The sequence below is a fragment of the Podarcis muralis genome, chromosome 17 (genome assembly GCF_964188315.1).
Source record: "Podarcis muralis chromosome 17, rPodMur119.hap1.1, whole genome shotgun sequence".
Taxonomy (NCBI): Eukaryota; Metazoa; Chordata; class Lepidosauria; order Squamata; family Lacertidae; genus Podarcis; species Podarcis muralis.
Genome location: NC_135671.1, coordinates 6,255,955 through 6,270,942, shown reverse-complemented (window position 1 = coordinate 6,270,942; position 14,988 = coordinate 6,255,955). Strand labels below are relative to the sequence as shown.

The 14,988-nt window shown below is 45.2% G+C and overlaps 2 protein-coding genes across 7 annotated transcripts in view; one reads left to right on the top strand and one right to left on the bottom strand.

Moving 5' to 3' along the window:
* Window positions 1-2,002: 2,002 nt before the first annotated feature.
* ZBTB5 (zinc finger and BTB domain containing 5) lies at window positions 2,003-14,695 on the top strand. 4 transcript variants are annotated; one of them, XM_077921681.1, is made up of 4 exons: window positions 2,378-3,224; window positions 5,129-5,309; window positions 7,093-8,873; window positions 10,253-14,695. In XM_077921681.1, coding segments are annotated over exons 2-4 (1,896 nt in total). In that variant the 5' UTR covers window positions 2,378-3,224; window positions 5,129-5,196; the 3' UTR covers window positions 10,255-14,695. The 4 variants fall into 4 exon arrangements, with proteins under 4 accessions (XP_028567447.2, XP_077777807.1, XP_028567446.2 ...); XM_028711614.2 differs by lacking the exons at window positions 2,378-3,224; window positions 5,129-5,309; window positions 10,253-14,695 and adding an exon at window positions 2,003-2,254 and having other exon boundaries at window positions 7,093-9,992; XM_028711613.2 differs by lacking the exons at window positions 5,129-5,309; window positions 10,253-14,695 and having other exon boundaries at window positions 7,093-9,992.
* GRHPR (glyoxylate and hydroxypyruvate reductase) overlaps window positions 11,676-14,988 on the bottom strand; it is a 49,551-nt gene continuing 46,238 nt past the window's right edge. For all 3 annotated transcript variants that reach the window (XM_077921683.1, XM_028711507.2, XM_028711506.2), the window contains 3 exons: window positions 13,816-13,951; window positions 12,620-12,750; window positions 11,676-11,896 (listed from right to left, as the gene is read on the bottom strand). In XM_077921683.1, the coding sequence (XP_077777809.1) occupies window positions 11,775-11,896; window positions 12,620-12,750; window positions 13,816-13,951 (389 nt within the window). In that variant the 3' untranslated portion in view covers window positions 11,676-11,774. The remainder of the gene's footprint in view (window positions 11,897-12,619; window positions 12,751-13,815; window positions 13,952-14,988) is intronic.

Genomic DNA, 14,988 nt, shown 5'->3' with positions numbered 1-14,988 from the left:
GATACAAAAGCTGGCTTGTTTGGGGTACCCCTCGCAGCTTCTCATAACTAGCTGAAGAAAAAATAAGTATATAAATTTGCACCATTTCTATAGGTTGTGTTGCGGCATTCAGCTTTTCTGCGTGGATTTTTAAACATTTCTAGTCCTGATTATATAAAGACCATTTTATAAGTTGCTTTTAAAGCCAGACCAAGGGAAAGACCAAAAACCACTTGAAGCAAAAGTTATAATTTACCAAGGAAATTAAAACATATATATTCCTCCACAGGGAAAACTAAAAATTATTTATTTTTTAACAGCTGCAAGGGTATCATAAATAAGCAGATGACACCCAGCTCTCTCTTTCAGTCCCAGCTTCCGATCCCAAGGAGGAAGCATAGGTTCTTGAAAAAGTGTCTTTTGGATGGATGGGCAAGCTAAAATTTAATCTAGGCATGACAGGAGCACCGTTAGTTGCAGGTTTTAGTACTGGTGATCCTGGATTGAGCCTGATCTGAACGGAACTGCAGTCATTTTTCAGCAACAGGTTTGGAGTCTGGAAGATTTATTGGACCCAGACGCGCAAATGGATAGCCACAAGTCTTTTACCAACTCCATCTTGCACGGCCCCCCCAAAGTCGATTGGCAATGCCATTCAAATGGTGTCCATGCACCGCAACATGTGATCGATTATGCAGGAGGGTGGGGACTTGCCTGCCCCCCCCCGGCATTTTATTGAAGTTGCCACCCCAGATCTTGCATGTCAATAGCTCGCTTTCCTGGAGAAATTTGACCTGATCTCAGCCAGTTCTGTTCCTGTCATCTCCAGGATTGCTTACATTACAGTAATGTGCTTTACAAGGATCTACTCTTGAAGACAGAAGCTACAACTGATCTGGAATGCAGCTGCGGAGATTCTTGACAGGAGCTGTAAATTGTTTAAGTTGAGTTTTATTATGAATTATATTATCTTCGCAAGCTAGCTTGTGTACCGTGTTTAAAAGGCAGGGTATAAATAACCCAAGTTGTGGCAGAATATACTCAATTTTTTGATACTTTTTAATTAATTTTCAATTACAATCCAGCCTCATTATAACAATACCAAATTATAATACAATTACTAATACCAATCATAGAATATACTCAATATAACAGGCACGGATACCCAGCTGACATCTTCAGCTGTTTATAGTGTTAATTTTGAAGTTTGTGGTCGCGCAACAGCCGCCAAATTATAAAGAGAGTCAAACGGGGATGCAAAAGAGACAAATCTTTCTCCACTTCGCACTGAATTCTCAGTGTCTGCGTCCTGTCCAATCACCGAGCCGTTTGTTGAGGAAATCCCGCCCCTCTCCTCGCATGCTCCCAATCCGTTTCCGCAACCAGCCCGAACGCCCACCCCATTGGCCGAAGCCCAAGCATGGGTAGCTAGCCGTTGGCGACGGTTCGGCCGTTGAACGGGTTCTGAATTGCCGTCTGAGGGAGCGACGTCACTTCCGCCCGGAATCCGCTGAGGGGAGGGGGGGGGAGAGAAAAGCGCAGCCATTCGGCGAAGGCGGAGACTCGGCGGACGGCTGAGCCCGCCCCTCTCCCGCCTCTGAGGAGCGGAAGGAAGGACAAGCGGGCAGCGCCAGAGCCGAGAACAACGGGCGCCCCTCCCTCCCGGAGATACGGGGGCTCGGGACGGGAGGGGACCGTCGACGCCGCCGCCGCCGCCCTCCCCTCCCCCCCCGCCCAGGTGAGAGAGGCCGCGAGGGCAGGAGGGAAACGGCCGTTGGGCGCGCGCGCGCCCGCGTTCTGCGCCCTGATTGGGCCGTGACATGCGAGGGTCTGTGGGGGGAGCGCGCGAGGGAGGGGCGTGGCAGGCGGCGGCGGGCGCGCAGCCTCGCCATTGGCTGCGGGGCGTGCGGCGGGGGTGGGGCGAGGCGAGGCGTGCTGCGGTTGGGCGGCCGCCGGGTCGCGGGAGGTGTGTGGTGGGGGAGGGGTTGGTTGGTGTTCCTTCGCGAGCACGCGCACTTGAGGAAGCCCGTGGAGGGCGGTTGGCCGAGAGCGCCCGAGACGGCTTGCTTTCCATCCCCTCAGCGCGGCCTGTTTCAGGGGGGCGGGGCGGGCTCTTTCGGGGCAGGTGCGCATGCTCCGCGGTGGTCCGAGGGGCGGCGTGATTCCGTGACAGACGTTGGCTGGGCTGTCAACGGAGAGGGAGCGCGAGGTTCCTGCCGCCACGCCCCCTCTCTCCCCTCCCCCCTCCCTCCCGGCGAGGGCGGGGCATGGACTGGTGAGTGGCCTGTGGGGAGGGGCGCCGCCTGCCCTAGACGTGGGGGCTGCCCCTGTTCTCTGTCATCGGCCCGCTTTGCATAGGCCTAACTGACTGGGGGTAGCTGGGTGGGAGGGGGCTGCACTTGAGAGCCTCCATTGTGTCGCTCTTCTGCCCTTTGAAGGGAGGGGGCTGTGAAACGTTTAGTGTTTGCGTTTTGTTTTTAAAAATAGCATGCCTCGAATGCTAATTTAGAAAGGCAGGATCTCAACAGATGCATGAAATCAAGGGTCTTCTTTGGCGATCACTTGTAGCCAAGTCAGATTGTCTTCCATGAACATGGTTTAAACAGTGATTCTGTAAGTGGAGGCCAATTCTGGATCCACACGTCCTTCCATAGGCTTCCAGGTGGGGGTTGATCACAGTGCCTTCCTCTTAGCAAGTTTCTCCCTTTCCTACCGAGTTCAAGCGTCTTCAAAACCCATGACACCTTTGGTAAAGGCTGTTCAGGACACAGTCGTCTTTGAACACTTCTCCCTCTTCGCAGAAAAAGCTTGAATTGGGGCAGGGGAGTTGGCAGGCCTAATTTCAAGTGGGCTCGGGTGCCTTGTAACGTCGTCTTTCTCTTGCAGTTCATAAGGGCATGGCGGGGCTATAAATAGGCCAGCGTGGTCCTTGTGAAAACAAGCCTCAGGACCCAATGCTGACATCAGCTTGCAGTGTGTTCACTGCTTTGGAAAGAGTGGCACTTTACTCTTAACTTTTGTTTGCCCTGCTGAATAAAAGATACAGGAGCCATCCCAGATTCCTTTGCATGGAGTAAATAAGTATTGGTGCTGCTGCCTTTGAAAAGAGCCCTCTGTTCTACTGCCATTATCCAAGAAGACAGGCATAGTTGCATTCTGTTCTAGAACTGTCCACACATCTATTTCAATTGTGGAAAGACACCAGATGAGACTTCAGGGATTGTCAGGTGTGGACCTATGCTGAGGTACCCAAGAACCAGTTGGTAACTATAAATCTTCAATAGTTTTGTCATGGGGGTATTTTGGATGTAAAGGTCTCCTTTCATCTAGGACTGAAACTATTTCAGAATAGTTTCTGCTGTGTTGCCTCTTTTCTTGGACATGTTGTCCATAAACATACTACCGTATTTTTTGCACCATAACACTCACTTTTTTCCTCCTAGAAAGTAAGGGGAAATGTCTGTGGCGTGTTATGGAGCGAATGCCTGCGGATGGCGGGGGGGATCTGCTGCAGTCATGAGCAGAGCATCCATGGTTCCCCTTCCTTCCCTCCTCCGTGGTTACAAAGCATGGATCCACATGGATCCTCAGGATTTTTGCATTGGGCTACTCCAAACTCACTGTCAGATCACATGTCTGTGGCCACAGCATGAACCACAAAAATCATATATCCACTATTTCGTTTAGAATATTTTTTTTCTTGTTTTCCTCCTCTAAAAACTACGTGCGTGTTATGCGTGTTATAGAGCGAAAAATACGGTACTTCTTGGAAATTCTTTATGAAATTAAGTTCTTATCACTGAATGTCAGTTGCAATTTGCAACATAAAAAGTCACTTGAAAAGGAAGCTGCCTTATCCTAAATCGGGCCATTGGTTTATCTAGCTCAAGATTGTATATACTGATTGGCAACAACTCCTGAGTATTTCAGACACTACCCAGAGGTGCTAGGGATCAAACCTAGAACCTTCTTTTTATAAAGCATATACTCTACCATTGAGCCATGGCTCTTCCCCAGCTACTACTAATCCTTTCTTTGCAGGAAGAAAAAGGGAAGAGAACATAATAAACCTTTGGAGCAGAACTTGGTAATAGTGTGGACACTCTGAGAAAACTGCACAAATACCCTACAAAGAAAATTCTAAATTTTAATGACTTGTACTTATCATTAAATAGGAACATGAGGAATGACCTCAAATACTAGAAAGTAGAAAACAAATATTCATGTTTTAGCCATGGTGTAGTTCATGGTGTCTTTAGCTGTAGTTTATCTTTCAAAACAATGAGCAGGGAAAAGCTATTTTCTAAGCTTTTTTATCAGCTTAGAAAATGTGGCTTTAAGTTAGATGCTGGAAGCCACAACAAACTGTAAAATGTGATTGTGTTTTGCTGTTGTAACATTATAATGTTCTTTTTTAGGGTGACTTTTACTAAGTTTAAACAAGCATGTTTTACACGCTAAGAGCACAATTGATCTCTGGAACTTATATAACCAGGTTCCCTCCATATGTTTTGCATTACCATTCCTAGTAGCCTCAGCAGATGGTTAGCTAATGTGGTTGCAGTACAAAATATCTGGAGGGCACCATGTTGGGGAAAAGTGAATTACAGCATATGACAGTTGCACATAGCCAAGTAAGAGTCACTAGCTCACAATTCCTTAGTTTTTTAGCACTCTGAATTATAAATTGAAATGCTTGGAGCACACTTAATCTTAGTAAGAGTCACAAAGCATTCCCCTTTGAGAGCTGGACATGATTAAGCAAGACTAGTTCTCTTACTGTTTTTCCCTAAAGCAGGAGAGTTGAATTCAAAACAGATTAAAGGGCCAAATTCCCTACCCAACAGATGTCCAGAGGCCACATCCACCCCTTTTCATAAAAAATAAGTAATTTTGTACCAAATTTTTACAAAACAGGAATGGCTACCATAGTTATAGCAAGTTACCTGTATAATGTTAACAGTATCTTAAGATAGCAAATGGATACTTCGTAAGAAAGTTCATTGTGTCATGGAATAACATCCATGAATGAGTCAGTCCCTTTAACTATTATGAGCATTAGCTTTCAATTCCTAAAGATAGGATTATTTTGTCAAAAAGTAAACACAATGGGTCTTCAATTCTACATTAAATCTTATCATACTTGCAGCTGGCACAGCTGTTGCATTATCCAGAGGTTGTTCTTGGAGACTTGGCCACTATTGGAAATGGGATTAGATGGACCTTCGTGCAGAAACCAGCAGAGTACATAGAAGCAGCCGCTTGTCATTCCAGATTATGGTCACTGAGTTCCTAGTACCCAATGGAGGAGCATCCCTCAGTTTGTCACAGTATTTCTTTAATTATTCTTACCACTTTGAACTGAGGAAATAATTGGTTTATTCAGTTTTGATTTCTTTTGACATTTTGTTCAGCCTAATAAAAATATTGCCCAATTTGGATTTTGAAAGGCAATCGAAAGAGAATTCAGTTGTTGTTCTCTGACTTGATGGCAATTTGCTGAGCACTAAAGCCTTTAAAGCTAAGAACTGGCATATTTTGGACCCAAGTAGATGGAGGGGGAAACTTTTTCAAAGGGGAAGGCGGTGGGGAAAACCCCTTTAAAAATTCAGTTTTCAGCTATGCGTATGAATTGTTCTTTTAAAAAAACAATTCAAAATATTTCCAAACTAAAAGAAATTATTTGACTCAATGAAGTATAAGCAACAAGCAGAGAGTATAAGCAGATCTTGAACGGTTCACATACTTCAGATGCCATAACTAAACCTGTTACCTTTCTTATCAGGATAAGAGCCTCTTTCTAGAAACAGCTGGAAAGTGGTCTTCCATCTTCATGGCCTTGGTTCCCCTCCCTGGGGGTTCCCAACTACCCAAGCGGCTTTAGTAATTGGTCTTCAATGTTCTCTGACATGCACAAGGGGCATCTGACCACAGGAATTGACCAGGTTCTGGCACGTTTTGTGGAGTAGAAGCCCACAAGGGCAGTAGAGAGTCAAACCTGTTGTGTGCTGTGTTTCCTGGGCAGCCAGTTCTACTTGCCACTGGCAAACTGCAAAACTGCACTCAATTACTCTCTCTCTTTCTCGGCTAATCCCAGAATTTCTTCAGAGTTGAAGAAATGATTATTAATGAGCAGTGACAAATCTAGCCCTAGGGCCAGATTGTACAGCAAACCATGACATAAGACAGGCTTATGTTGGGTCTGCTGAGTGCTGGATAAGGTAACCTGTTGCAGCCCATGCAACTCAAGCTGCTAGTTGTCCTATGGCCTTGTTATATATGCAGCTATTGAGGGTGCTGGGAATTCAGACATTTCTTTTGTGGGTGTTTCATCTGTCTGCTTGCTCAGCTGTTAACATCCCTCCCCTTCTTGGTATCCCCCTGTAATTTCTTTTGACTAATTGCATCTGAGTATTTTGTATAGGTATCTTATAGTTCTCTCCAGCACAGTCTCTGCAGTCTAACATTAAATAAGCCACATGCTCCTAAACTGATCTCCTGGTCTTGCCCAGCTCTTTTGTATTGCAGTCTAAACTTTGGTTTCCATTTCCAAGCAGAATCCCATTGTGTGTCTAAGGCCTGAAGCCGTTGCATTCACATTCCTACAAACTAAGGAAATCATGTGTATTTCAATATGGTGGTGATAAGTTTTAAAAACAAGCCTAGTACAGGAGCTTCAATTATCAAACGTCTACTGTATTGGCCTGAATATAAGCCACACTTTCCCCCCAAATTCCGACCGTGAAAAGTTAAAGTGCAGCTTATATTTGCGACCTTACAGAATGCAGCCAGGAGCGCAGCAAAGTGGCACCCGCCCTGCGCGTAGTCCCCTGTCCTCTCCCCCAAGGCTGGGAAGGGAGAGAATGAGGAAGGGGAAAGGCCGCCGGCAACACAGTGCGGCCCCTCCCCCCAGTATGCAGCCAGGAGCAGCAAGGAAGGGAGCGGCTTATATTTGGGTCTTTTTTCTCCCCCCCCCCTTCCAATTTTAAAGGTGCAGCTTATATTTGAGTGCGGCTTATATTTGGGCCAATACGGTATATTTTGTGCCCCATTTGTGTGCTAAAAACCAGAAGTTTGGTCCTTGTTTTTACATCATATTCTCTCTTTTTGTAGGATCATGGATTTTCCAGGGCACTTCGAGCAAATCTTTCAGCAGTTGAACTATCAGCGGCTTCATGGTCAGCTGTGTGACTGTGTCATTGTGGTGGGGAACCGGCACTTCAAAGCGCATCGCTCCGTCTTGGCAGCATGCAGCACACACTTCCGTGCTCTTTTCACCGTAGCAGAAGGAGATCAGACCATGAACATGATCCAGTTGGACAGTGAAGTAGTGACAGCTGAAGCTTTTGCTGCTCTCATTGATATGATGTACACTTCCACACTCATGCTTGGAGAGAGCAATGTTATGGATGTGTTGCTAGCAGCTTCTCACCTCCATTTGAACTCTGTGGTTAAAGCCTGCAAACACTACCTTACTACAAGGACACTACCAATGTCTCCACCAAACGATAGAGTGCAGGAGCAGAATGCACGCATGCAACGGTCTTTCATGCTTCAGCAGCTGGGATTGAGCATAGTGAGCTCTGCATTAACTTCTACCCAAAGCACAGAAGAACAGGCAAATTCTATGAGCTCATCAATCAGAAGTAACATAGAGCAACGGAGTGCTTTTCCGATCAGACGTCTCCATAAACGTAAGCAGACTTCTGAAGAAAGAGCGAGACAACGCATTAGGGCTCCCATAGATGATTCTATCATGTCAGATGTTACTCCAGAGAGTGCACAGACTGTGGTTCATTCACGAGATGAATTCTTTTCCCCAGACTCCCTGAAAATTGTAGACAATTCTAAACCTGATGGTGTAACTGACAACCAGGAAGATAATACTATTATGTTTGACCAGTCTTTTGGTGCCCAAGAAGATGCACAAGTGCCAAGCCAGTCGGACAACAGTGGGGGAAATATTTCTCAAATGTCTATGGCATCACAGGCAACTCAAGTGGAAACTAGCTTTGATCAGGAAACAGCTTCCCAAAAAAATAACTTTCAGTGTGAGAATCCTGAGGTTGGACTAAATGAAAAGGAACACATGAGGGTAGTGGTGAAATCTGAGCCTTTGAGTTCTCCAGAGCCCCAGGATGAAGTGAGTGATGTGACTTCCCAAGCAGAGGGAAGCGAGTCTGTTGAAGTGGAAGGCGGAGGACCAAGTGCCGAAAAGATAGAACTGAGCCCCGAGAGCAGCGACCGCAGCTTCTCTGACCCACAGTCTAGTACCGACAGGGTGGGAGATATCCATATCATGGAAGTAGCAAATAACCTGGAACACAAATCTACCTTCAGTATTTCAAATTTTCTGAATAAGAGCAGAGCCAGCAGTTTTGGTGCTGGCCCGAATAATGAGGACAACATTCCAAATACAACCAGTGACTGTAGAATGGATAGTGATGCATCGTATTTAATTAGCCAAGAATCTGGGCCTGCCAATGGTCATTCCTCTGCCACTGTCTCTCATGTAGAGAATCCGTTCAACGAGAGTGCAGACTCCCATTTTGTCAGGCCTATGCAGGATGTAATGGGTCTTCCTTGCGTACAGACTTCCGGCTACCGGGCAGCAGAGCAGTTTGGAATGGACTTCCCCAGATCTGGCTTGGGGTTGCATTCTTTATCGAGGGCAGTCATGAACTCGAGAGGCGGTGCCACCACCTTTCCTGGGTATCGCCGCATAGCTCCCAAAATGCCTGTAGTGACCTCTGTTCGGAGCGCTCAGATTCCGGACAATGCTTCGAATTCTCAGCTGATGATGAACGGAGCCACTTCCTCTTTTGAAAACGGGCATTCTTCCCAACCTGGCCCACCGCAGCTGACCAGAGCGTCTGCTGATGTTCTTTCAAAATGTAAGAAAGCCTTATCTGAACATAACGTCTTGGTAGTAGAAGGTGCCCGCAAGTATGCCTGCAAAATCTGCTGCAAGACTTTTCTAACTTTAACAGACTGCAAGAAGCACATCCGTGTGCATACAGGCGAGAAGCCCTATGCCTGTTTAAAGTGTGGCAAGAGGTTTAGTCAGTCAAGCCATTTGTATAAACATTCCAAAACTACTTGCCTACGCTGGCAAAGCAGCAATCTACCCAGCACTTTGCTTTAACTCTCTTCCTCAGTTCCATGATGCCAATACAGATTTTTAATAATCCATGGAACACAAGAGGTGAACATTTGCAGTGTGATTGTGCCACACACGCAAAAAAAAAAAAGGCTTCTTTTTAATACTTGTACCATACCTACCTCACAGGGGTTTTGTGAGGCCTGAACAACTTATAAAAAGCGCTTTGAAATTCTCCAGCTCTGACACAAATGTAGTTCTGAGAATGCAGTCTTAACAGACATTTGGGAGTAAGCCCCATTGAACTCTCTGGGATTTGCTCCCAAATAAACATGTTTAGGATTGGACTGCATGTATTATATATGGATACAATCCTTAGTGTCATTAGTTCTAAGAGTAGGGGAAGGGTTGGAAGAATGAAAGTGTAGCTAGCACATAACTAGCATGTTTCAAAAAGCTGAAGTGGAACCTTTGTAATGGTTTTTTAAAAAATGATGTGAAAGCATTTATCTGTAAAATAGGTTGCTACATGGAGTGTGTGAACAACGTTACTAAGAGCTCTTTATTGTGAGACTGCGTATCTTGAAGAGAAATGACCTTTGCACCTCAAAGTGCTTTTGGAGTGTGTTATAGAATAACATAGTTTTAGGGGTTCTGAATGTATTTTTGGTTGTTTTGCAGTAACATACACTGTGTAATGAAAGTGCTTACCTTGAGTCCAATGCAAGTAACTTTTAGACTGTCTGATATATGTATGTGTGTATATACTTTTGAATACAGCAAAATCTAGGTGTTTCATAGTTTCTCTTTTTGTAAGATCTTGTACTGAAAAGTAAAGTGTGTTTGTGTCATGCTTGGTAGTGTTTCTAATCAATTTGTATTTCATGTGTTAAACTCAACATTACGTCGTAAATGATCCGTCTACTGTTGTTATTTCAAAAGGCATTCTTGTAAGTCCGTTGACAGTGCAAGTTGCCTTTTCAGGTGCTGCTGGTCAAGCTCGTCTGAATTTATGGTACCATTTTCAAATACTTTTTTCCTTCTTTAATGTGCATTTTAATATTAAATGTCAGTGGTGGCTAGTAACATTTTGATGTGGTAGGGCTACAGTTTTTAATTTTGCTGTTTTCCTCACAATAGGACTCATATGGTACTTTTTTTTTTTTTTTTTAGGAACGCGTGCCATTACACCAAGTGCAGAGTGCCATTGTCTTACCACTGAAAACCATCCATGACTCTCTGCACATCTTTGTAGGGGGCAGAGCTTCCGAGTTTGGTTTCAGCCTTCCCTAGCCCTAAGGCTACCAGAGCCTCGACAAGTAGGAGAGCACTCACACCCTCCTTTTAAGTTCAGGCTGCTGAAAACAGATACCCATCCATTTTGGGGGAATGCTTTGGAACTGCACGTGGCAGAGGCTATTACACAGAGGGCAGGCTTTTTCTCCGGGGGTGGGGGGGGGAGAAAGAGGTGAGCCACAAAAATTGGTGTGGGTACTAGCAGGAGGCAGAAGCAGATAGTGGGCTTGAAGCAGCACAATGCAAGCGACTTGATTGATTTCGACTGTGGAATTATGGTTTGAGGGATGGATAGGAGAGAGAGATAAAATGTGTGGGAGGGTACCACCCCATTTATACCTAATGACAAGAATTACTGTATATGGCAGTTTAAAGACAACTTTGTAAAAGTGTGCTTCCCCACAAGGAATACATCCTCAGCAACTGTAGACAATCTTACTTTTTCAAGTAAATTACAGTGATGTTTTTTAAAAAATAAAGTTTTCTCTCTGCGGCAGGCATCCCCAAACTCAGCCCTCCAGATGTTTTGGGACTACAACTCCCACCATCCCTAGCTAACAGGACCAGTGGTCAGGGATGATGGGAATTGTAGTCCCAAAAACATCTGGAGGGCCGAGTTTGGCCATGCCTGCTCTACGGCATCCCCAACATTCATTTAAAAAAATTAAGATGTAGATGCTCTAAGATAGAGTTTAAAGTCTGACAACTTGCTCTTGTTTTAGGCCTGTGCATGATCAAACTTGTAAGACGCATCTATACTGTAATAATGCATTGATTAGGCTTCACTGCAAACCTTTTGGCAGCAACAGAACACACCCAGTTCTGCTTCTGAGAGTGGGGAGGTTGTCATTTGGATGGAACTCAAGTTGCATTGAGGCCTCAGGGCCCAAAAAAGCTGCTTGGGGTTGGCAGAGGGCTGAACACAGTGTAAAAACTACCATGACAGCTGGACATTTAATCAAATATCAATAAGGCAGGATGAGAAACCATCAGTTCTCAGTAATTTGTGGATTGGCTACAGTTGGGGCAGCCTGGAAGTCCTTTTAAAACAGGTCATGGTAACAGCTCCCCCACTGAAGCCTATGACAAAGTAACTTCCAGCAGTAGAGGCCACTATAGGAGGGGGCAGGGGGAGAAGCTCATTATTTTCAGTCTGCTGCTTTCTGTTTGCTTCTGATTGAACAGTTGTAGAAAACATACCAGTACACAGCATCTTAATTACTTTGTATAAGATATAGAGTATTGCTTTTAAAAAATAGGTGTGAACTGGAACCTTTTGCTATAATACACAAAAGTCTGCCACTGTTTTAATGCTTTATTTGAAAGACAGTTTGTCCCATTTAATATCCATTTGGGGCAAAAAGTAAAAAATCCTTCAAAACTCTTCCAGTCTTGCTTCTCACAGCTTGAGTTCGCTTGGCATGCTTTCTCCTTTCAGTCCAGCCAGAAGATTGTTGGCAGCCAACACGGACATGGCATTCCTTGTGGCGTAGGTGGCGCTTCCAATATGAGGCAAAATTACTGCTCAAGACATGGGGGGGGGGGGGGGAGGAGGAAGCAATTTAGGAAACAAGCCAGTATAATTTTTATCGACTTGTAATCACTAGTTCCTGAATATATCGTTTTATCAGCTACTATATCTTTGAGTAATAAAATCACTTGCTCAGGCCAACCCATTCCCTCTGTATTCTATTTCCAGGGCCCCTCCTCTGTTAGATTAAAGATGATATTATCTGTCTTTTGCAGGGCATGCCAATCCAATTACAGCCCAAAGACACCTGCCTTGCGGAAAGGGGCAAGAGTGCAAAATTCAGAGGATGCCCTCTGCATTTTATTTCTTGCTTTACCCATGCACATACTTAGGGCAACATCGTGGGAGAGAGTATAGAAATGCCACAGGATGTGGCAGCAGGCATAGATTTCTTTTAAGAACAACTCCCAATTTAGAAAAGAACGACCCACAAGTTTCTAGCCCTTATGGTTGCAAAGATGTCCTTTTGACACATTTCCACAAGGAAAACCCTCTGCTTGCTATTGAGCCTTGCCGGCTCAGTGCAAGTGAGACTTGAGCAGCATCTGTCTGCTTCTGAAAGGCAGCCGTTAATTCCCCAGGAGGAGACGGTGCAGAAATGGCCATGTGCACATTAAGTCTTTAGCGGAGATTCCTGCATTGCAGGGGGTTGGGCTAGATGACCCTTTGGGTCCCTTCCAACTCTATGATTCTATGAAATTAAGTCGGCTTACCACAGTTCTTGAGGGAAAGAAGCGGATTATCAGTAGGCAGAGGTTCTGGGGTTGTAACATCCAAGCCCGCTGCTGCGATGTGGCCATTGACTAAAGCTTCGTAAAGGTCTTTTTGATTGACAACAGTGCCCCTAGCAGAGCAAAGTGAGAAAACGTGGGGTGTGAAGGTGTTATTGAGCCTATATTGCACGATGCAGTAAATAATTCAACAAGACTCTCACGGGGGAAATAAGGATTGTGGCTTTTCTTTACAGCTTAATACGACCACACTGTTTATGCCTTGCCTGAAGTGGCAAGGGTGCTGCTTTGCTGGGCTGCATCCCCCATCACTCTGGTATTCTAGGAAATCATATGGGGGGGGGGGCAGCTTCCCCCAATTGGTGCAAGCAGCAGTGACTTGGAACGGTGCTAAGGATTTAATGACTCCCAGGGTCATCTGCTTATTATTCAACTTATTGCACTAACAGAAGACAGCACAATGATTCGTGCTAGTGCAATGAGACTTCACCCCTCCTCTCACTGCACCCAAGCTTCTTTTTTTGGGGGGGAGATTGTTATGTCAAGCAAACAGAAATACTTGAACAGATGAGACCTTAGGCTATGCAGAATACAACCTGCTGATATTGTACATCCTAAGTTTCTTATTTTGACTGGTGTTTGCTGCTTTAGAAATGCAATAGGTATGGAGCTAGGCAACCGGTTATTAGGTAGACTAAGCAATATACAGCACTCACAGGAGCAATGAACATCCTGTCTAAGGGAAGGACTGCAGAATATTAGTTTCGAGTGGTGCAGGCCTGGATAGTGATAGACCTCAAGAGAGATCCAGCTAGTTAAGTCTTCTGAATATGGAAAGCTTATTTCCACAAGTGCTGCTTCTTTACAAAACCAGGGCAAATGTCTCGGAAGGAAGCACGGCTGTGAGGGAAGTATGGCGTCTTGTACTGCAATGTATTTATCGTACAGGGAAGAGATCTGGACAAGGCGGAGGCCCTTAATTAAAACGGGGAGGGGGAATGATTTGTGCATTTTAAAAAACTCACGATAGACAAGGGCATGTTGCAGATCTAGGCTCACGCTCCTCCATACTGTCATGTTACTTCAGTCATGCTATGCAGTAGCACTGGGACTTGGCATTGTCTTGGGGGATGTGCCCCCGATTCCCAGCCTCCACTCTGGGCCACATCTGGTTTTACCTGCTTGTGTTGATGAACACAGACGTCTTCTTCATCTTGCAAAAGAAGTCCCGATTGCACATCCCCTGAGTGTCAGGTGTCAGAGAACATGTCACAATGACAAAGTCCGACTCTTCCGCTAGCTTGGCAAGAGGCACTGGAGAAAAGAAAGAAAGAGGAAACTCACTGTGGTCTGTTTAAGAGGTTTACCTACTTTCACTAGCTTTTCCTATTGACCAAAACAGCAAGGGTCCTTCTGAATAGAGTCAGGAGAGCAGGGATGATTCAGGCATGCTTGAGTCTGCAGAATTATGCTTTTGGCACTCCTTGAACCCTGTTGCGGCATTCATGTGAGCCAAGTCAACTGGGAGGAATTGCCCTACTTCTGTTTTCAGAGTGTACTGTTCTCCCCACCACCATGAGGATGATGATGTACAGCGATGTGTGCATATCCAAGTGTTCTGTTCTTTCAAAAGGATCCTGTTTGACTCATTGAACTCCGTGGCACTGTGGGCTCTGAATTGCTCTGAACAAAAACCTAACAACCATCCAGTTTGTGCTGTACTTTGCCTGAAGGGATGGATGACTGATCTTCCAAAACACACCTGTGTAAGGTGCATGTGGCTGCCATGTTTGTTCCATATCGACTCTTGACTTGTGGTGCAGCAGTCGGTACATCTCATTGTAAACAGCATGTCTCCAGAAGGGAACTGCTGTTCTCTAAGCGAGACTAAGGTTAACTGGTGATGGCTGGGTCCCTGCTTTGGCAATGCATGCATGACCAAATGACTTAGGGGGTGGGTGCATAACCCTGATTCACAAAGGGATGTATACTCCTCACTTTTAACTATGGTCACTGGGAACAGGAACAAATAAATCTTAAAATTTTGTCAAACTTAAACATTCGTTCTCATTTGCAGGAATTGAGTGAATCCTGTTTTCAACCAACGTAACACCAAGTCGTCTCATTTCAGAGATTTTTCCACCCCTCACTGAAGTGACTTACAAAAAGCCATGCTGGATCAGGCCCCTGGTCCATCTAGTCCCAATGTCCTGTTCTCACAGTGGACAACCAGATGCCTGAGAGGAGCCTTTCTCTGCTACAGTGTCAAGCTACAAGTATTCAGAAGCATGCTGTCTCTGACCTATGGAGGCAGTGAATAGCCTCCATTGTGCCCAGTAGCCACTGATAGG

Bases quoted from the DNA above. Each gene is read 5' to 3' on its own strand.
- ZBTB5 (XM_028711612.2), top strand. From the start codon at position 3,217: ATGCTGAGGTACCCAAGAACCAGTTG. The intron at 3,243-7,092 runs GTAACTATAAAT...CTCTTTTTGTAG, and splicing joins AGGTACCCAAGAACCAGTTG to GATCATGGATTTTCCAGGGC.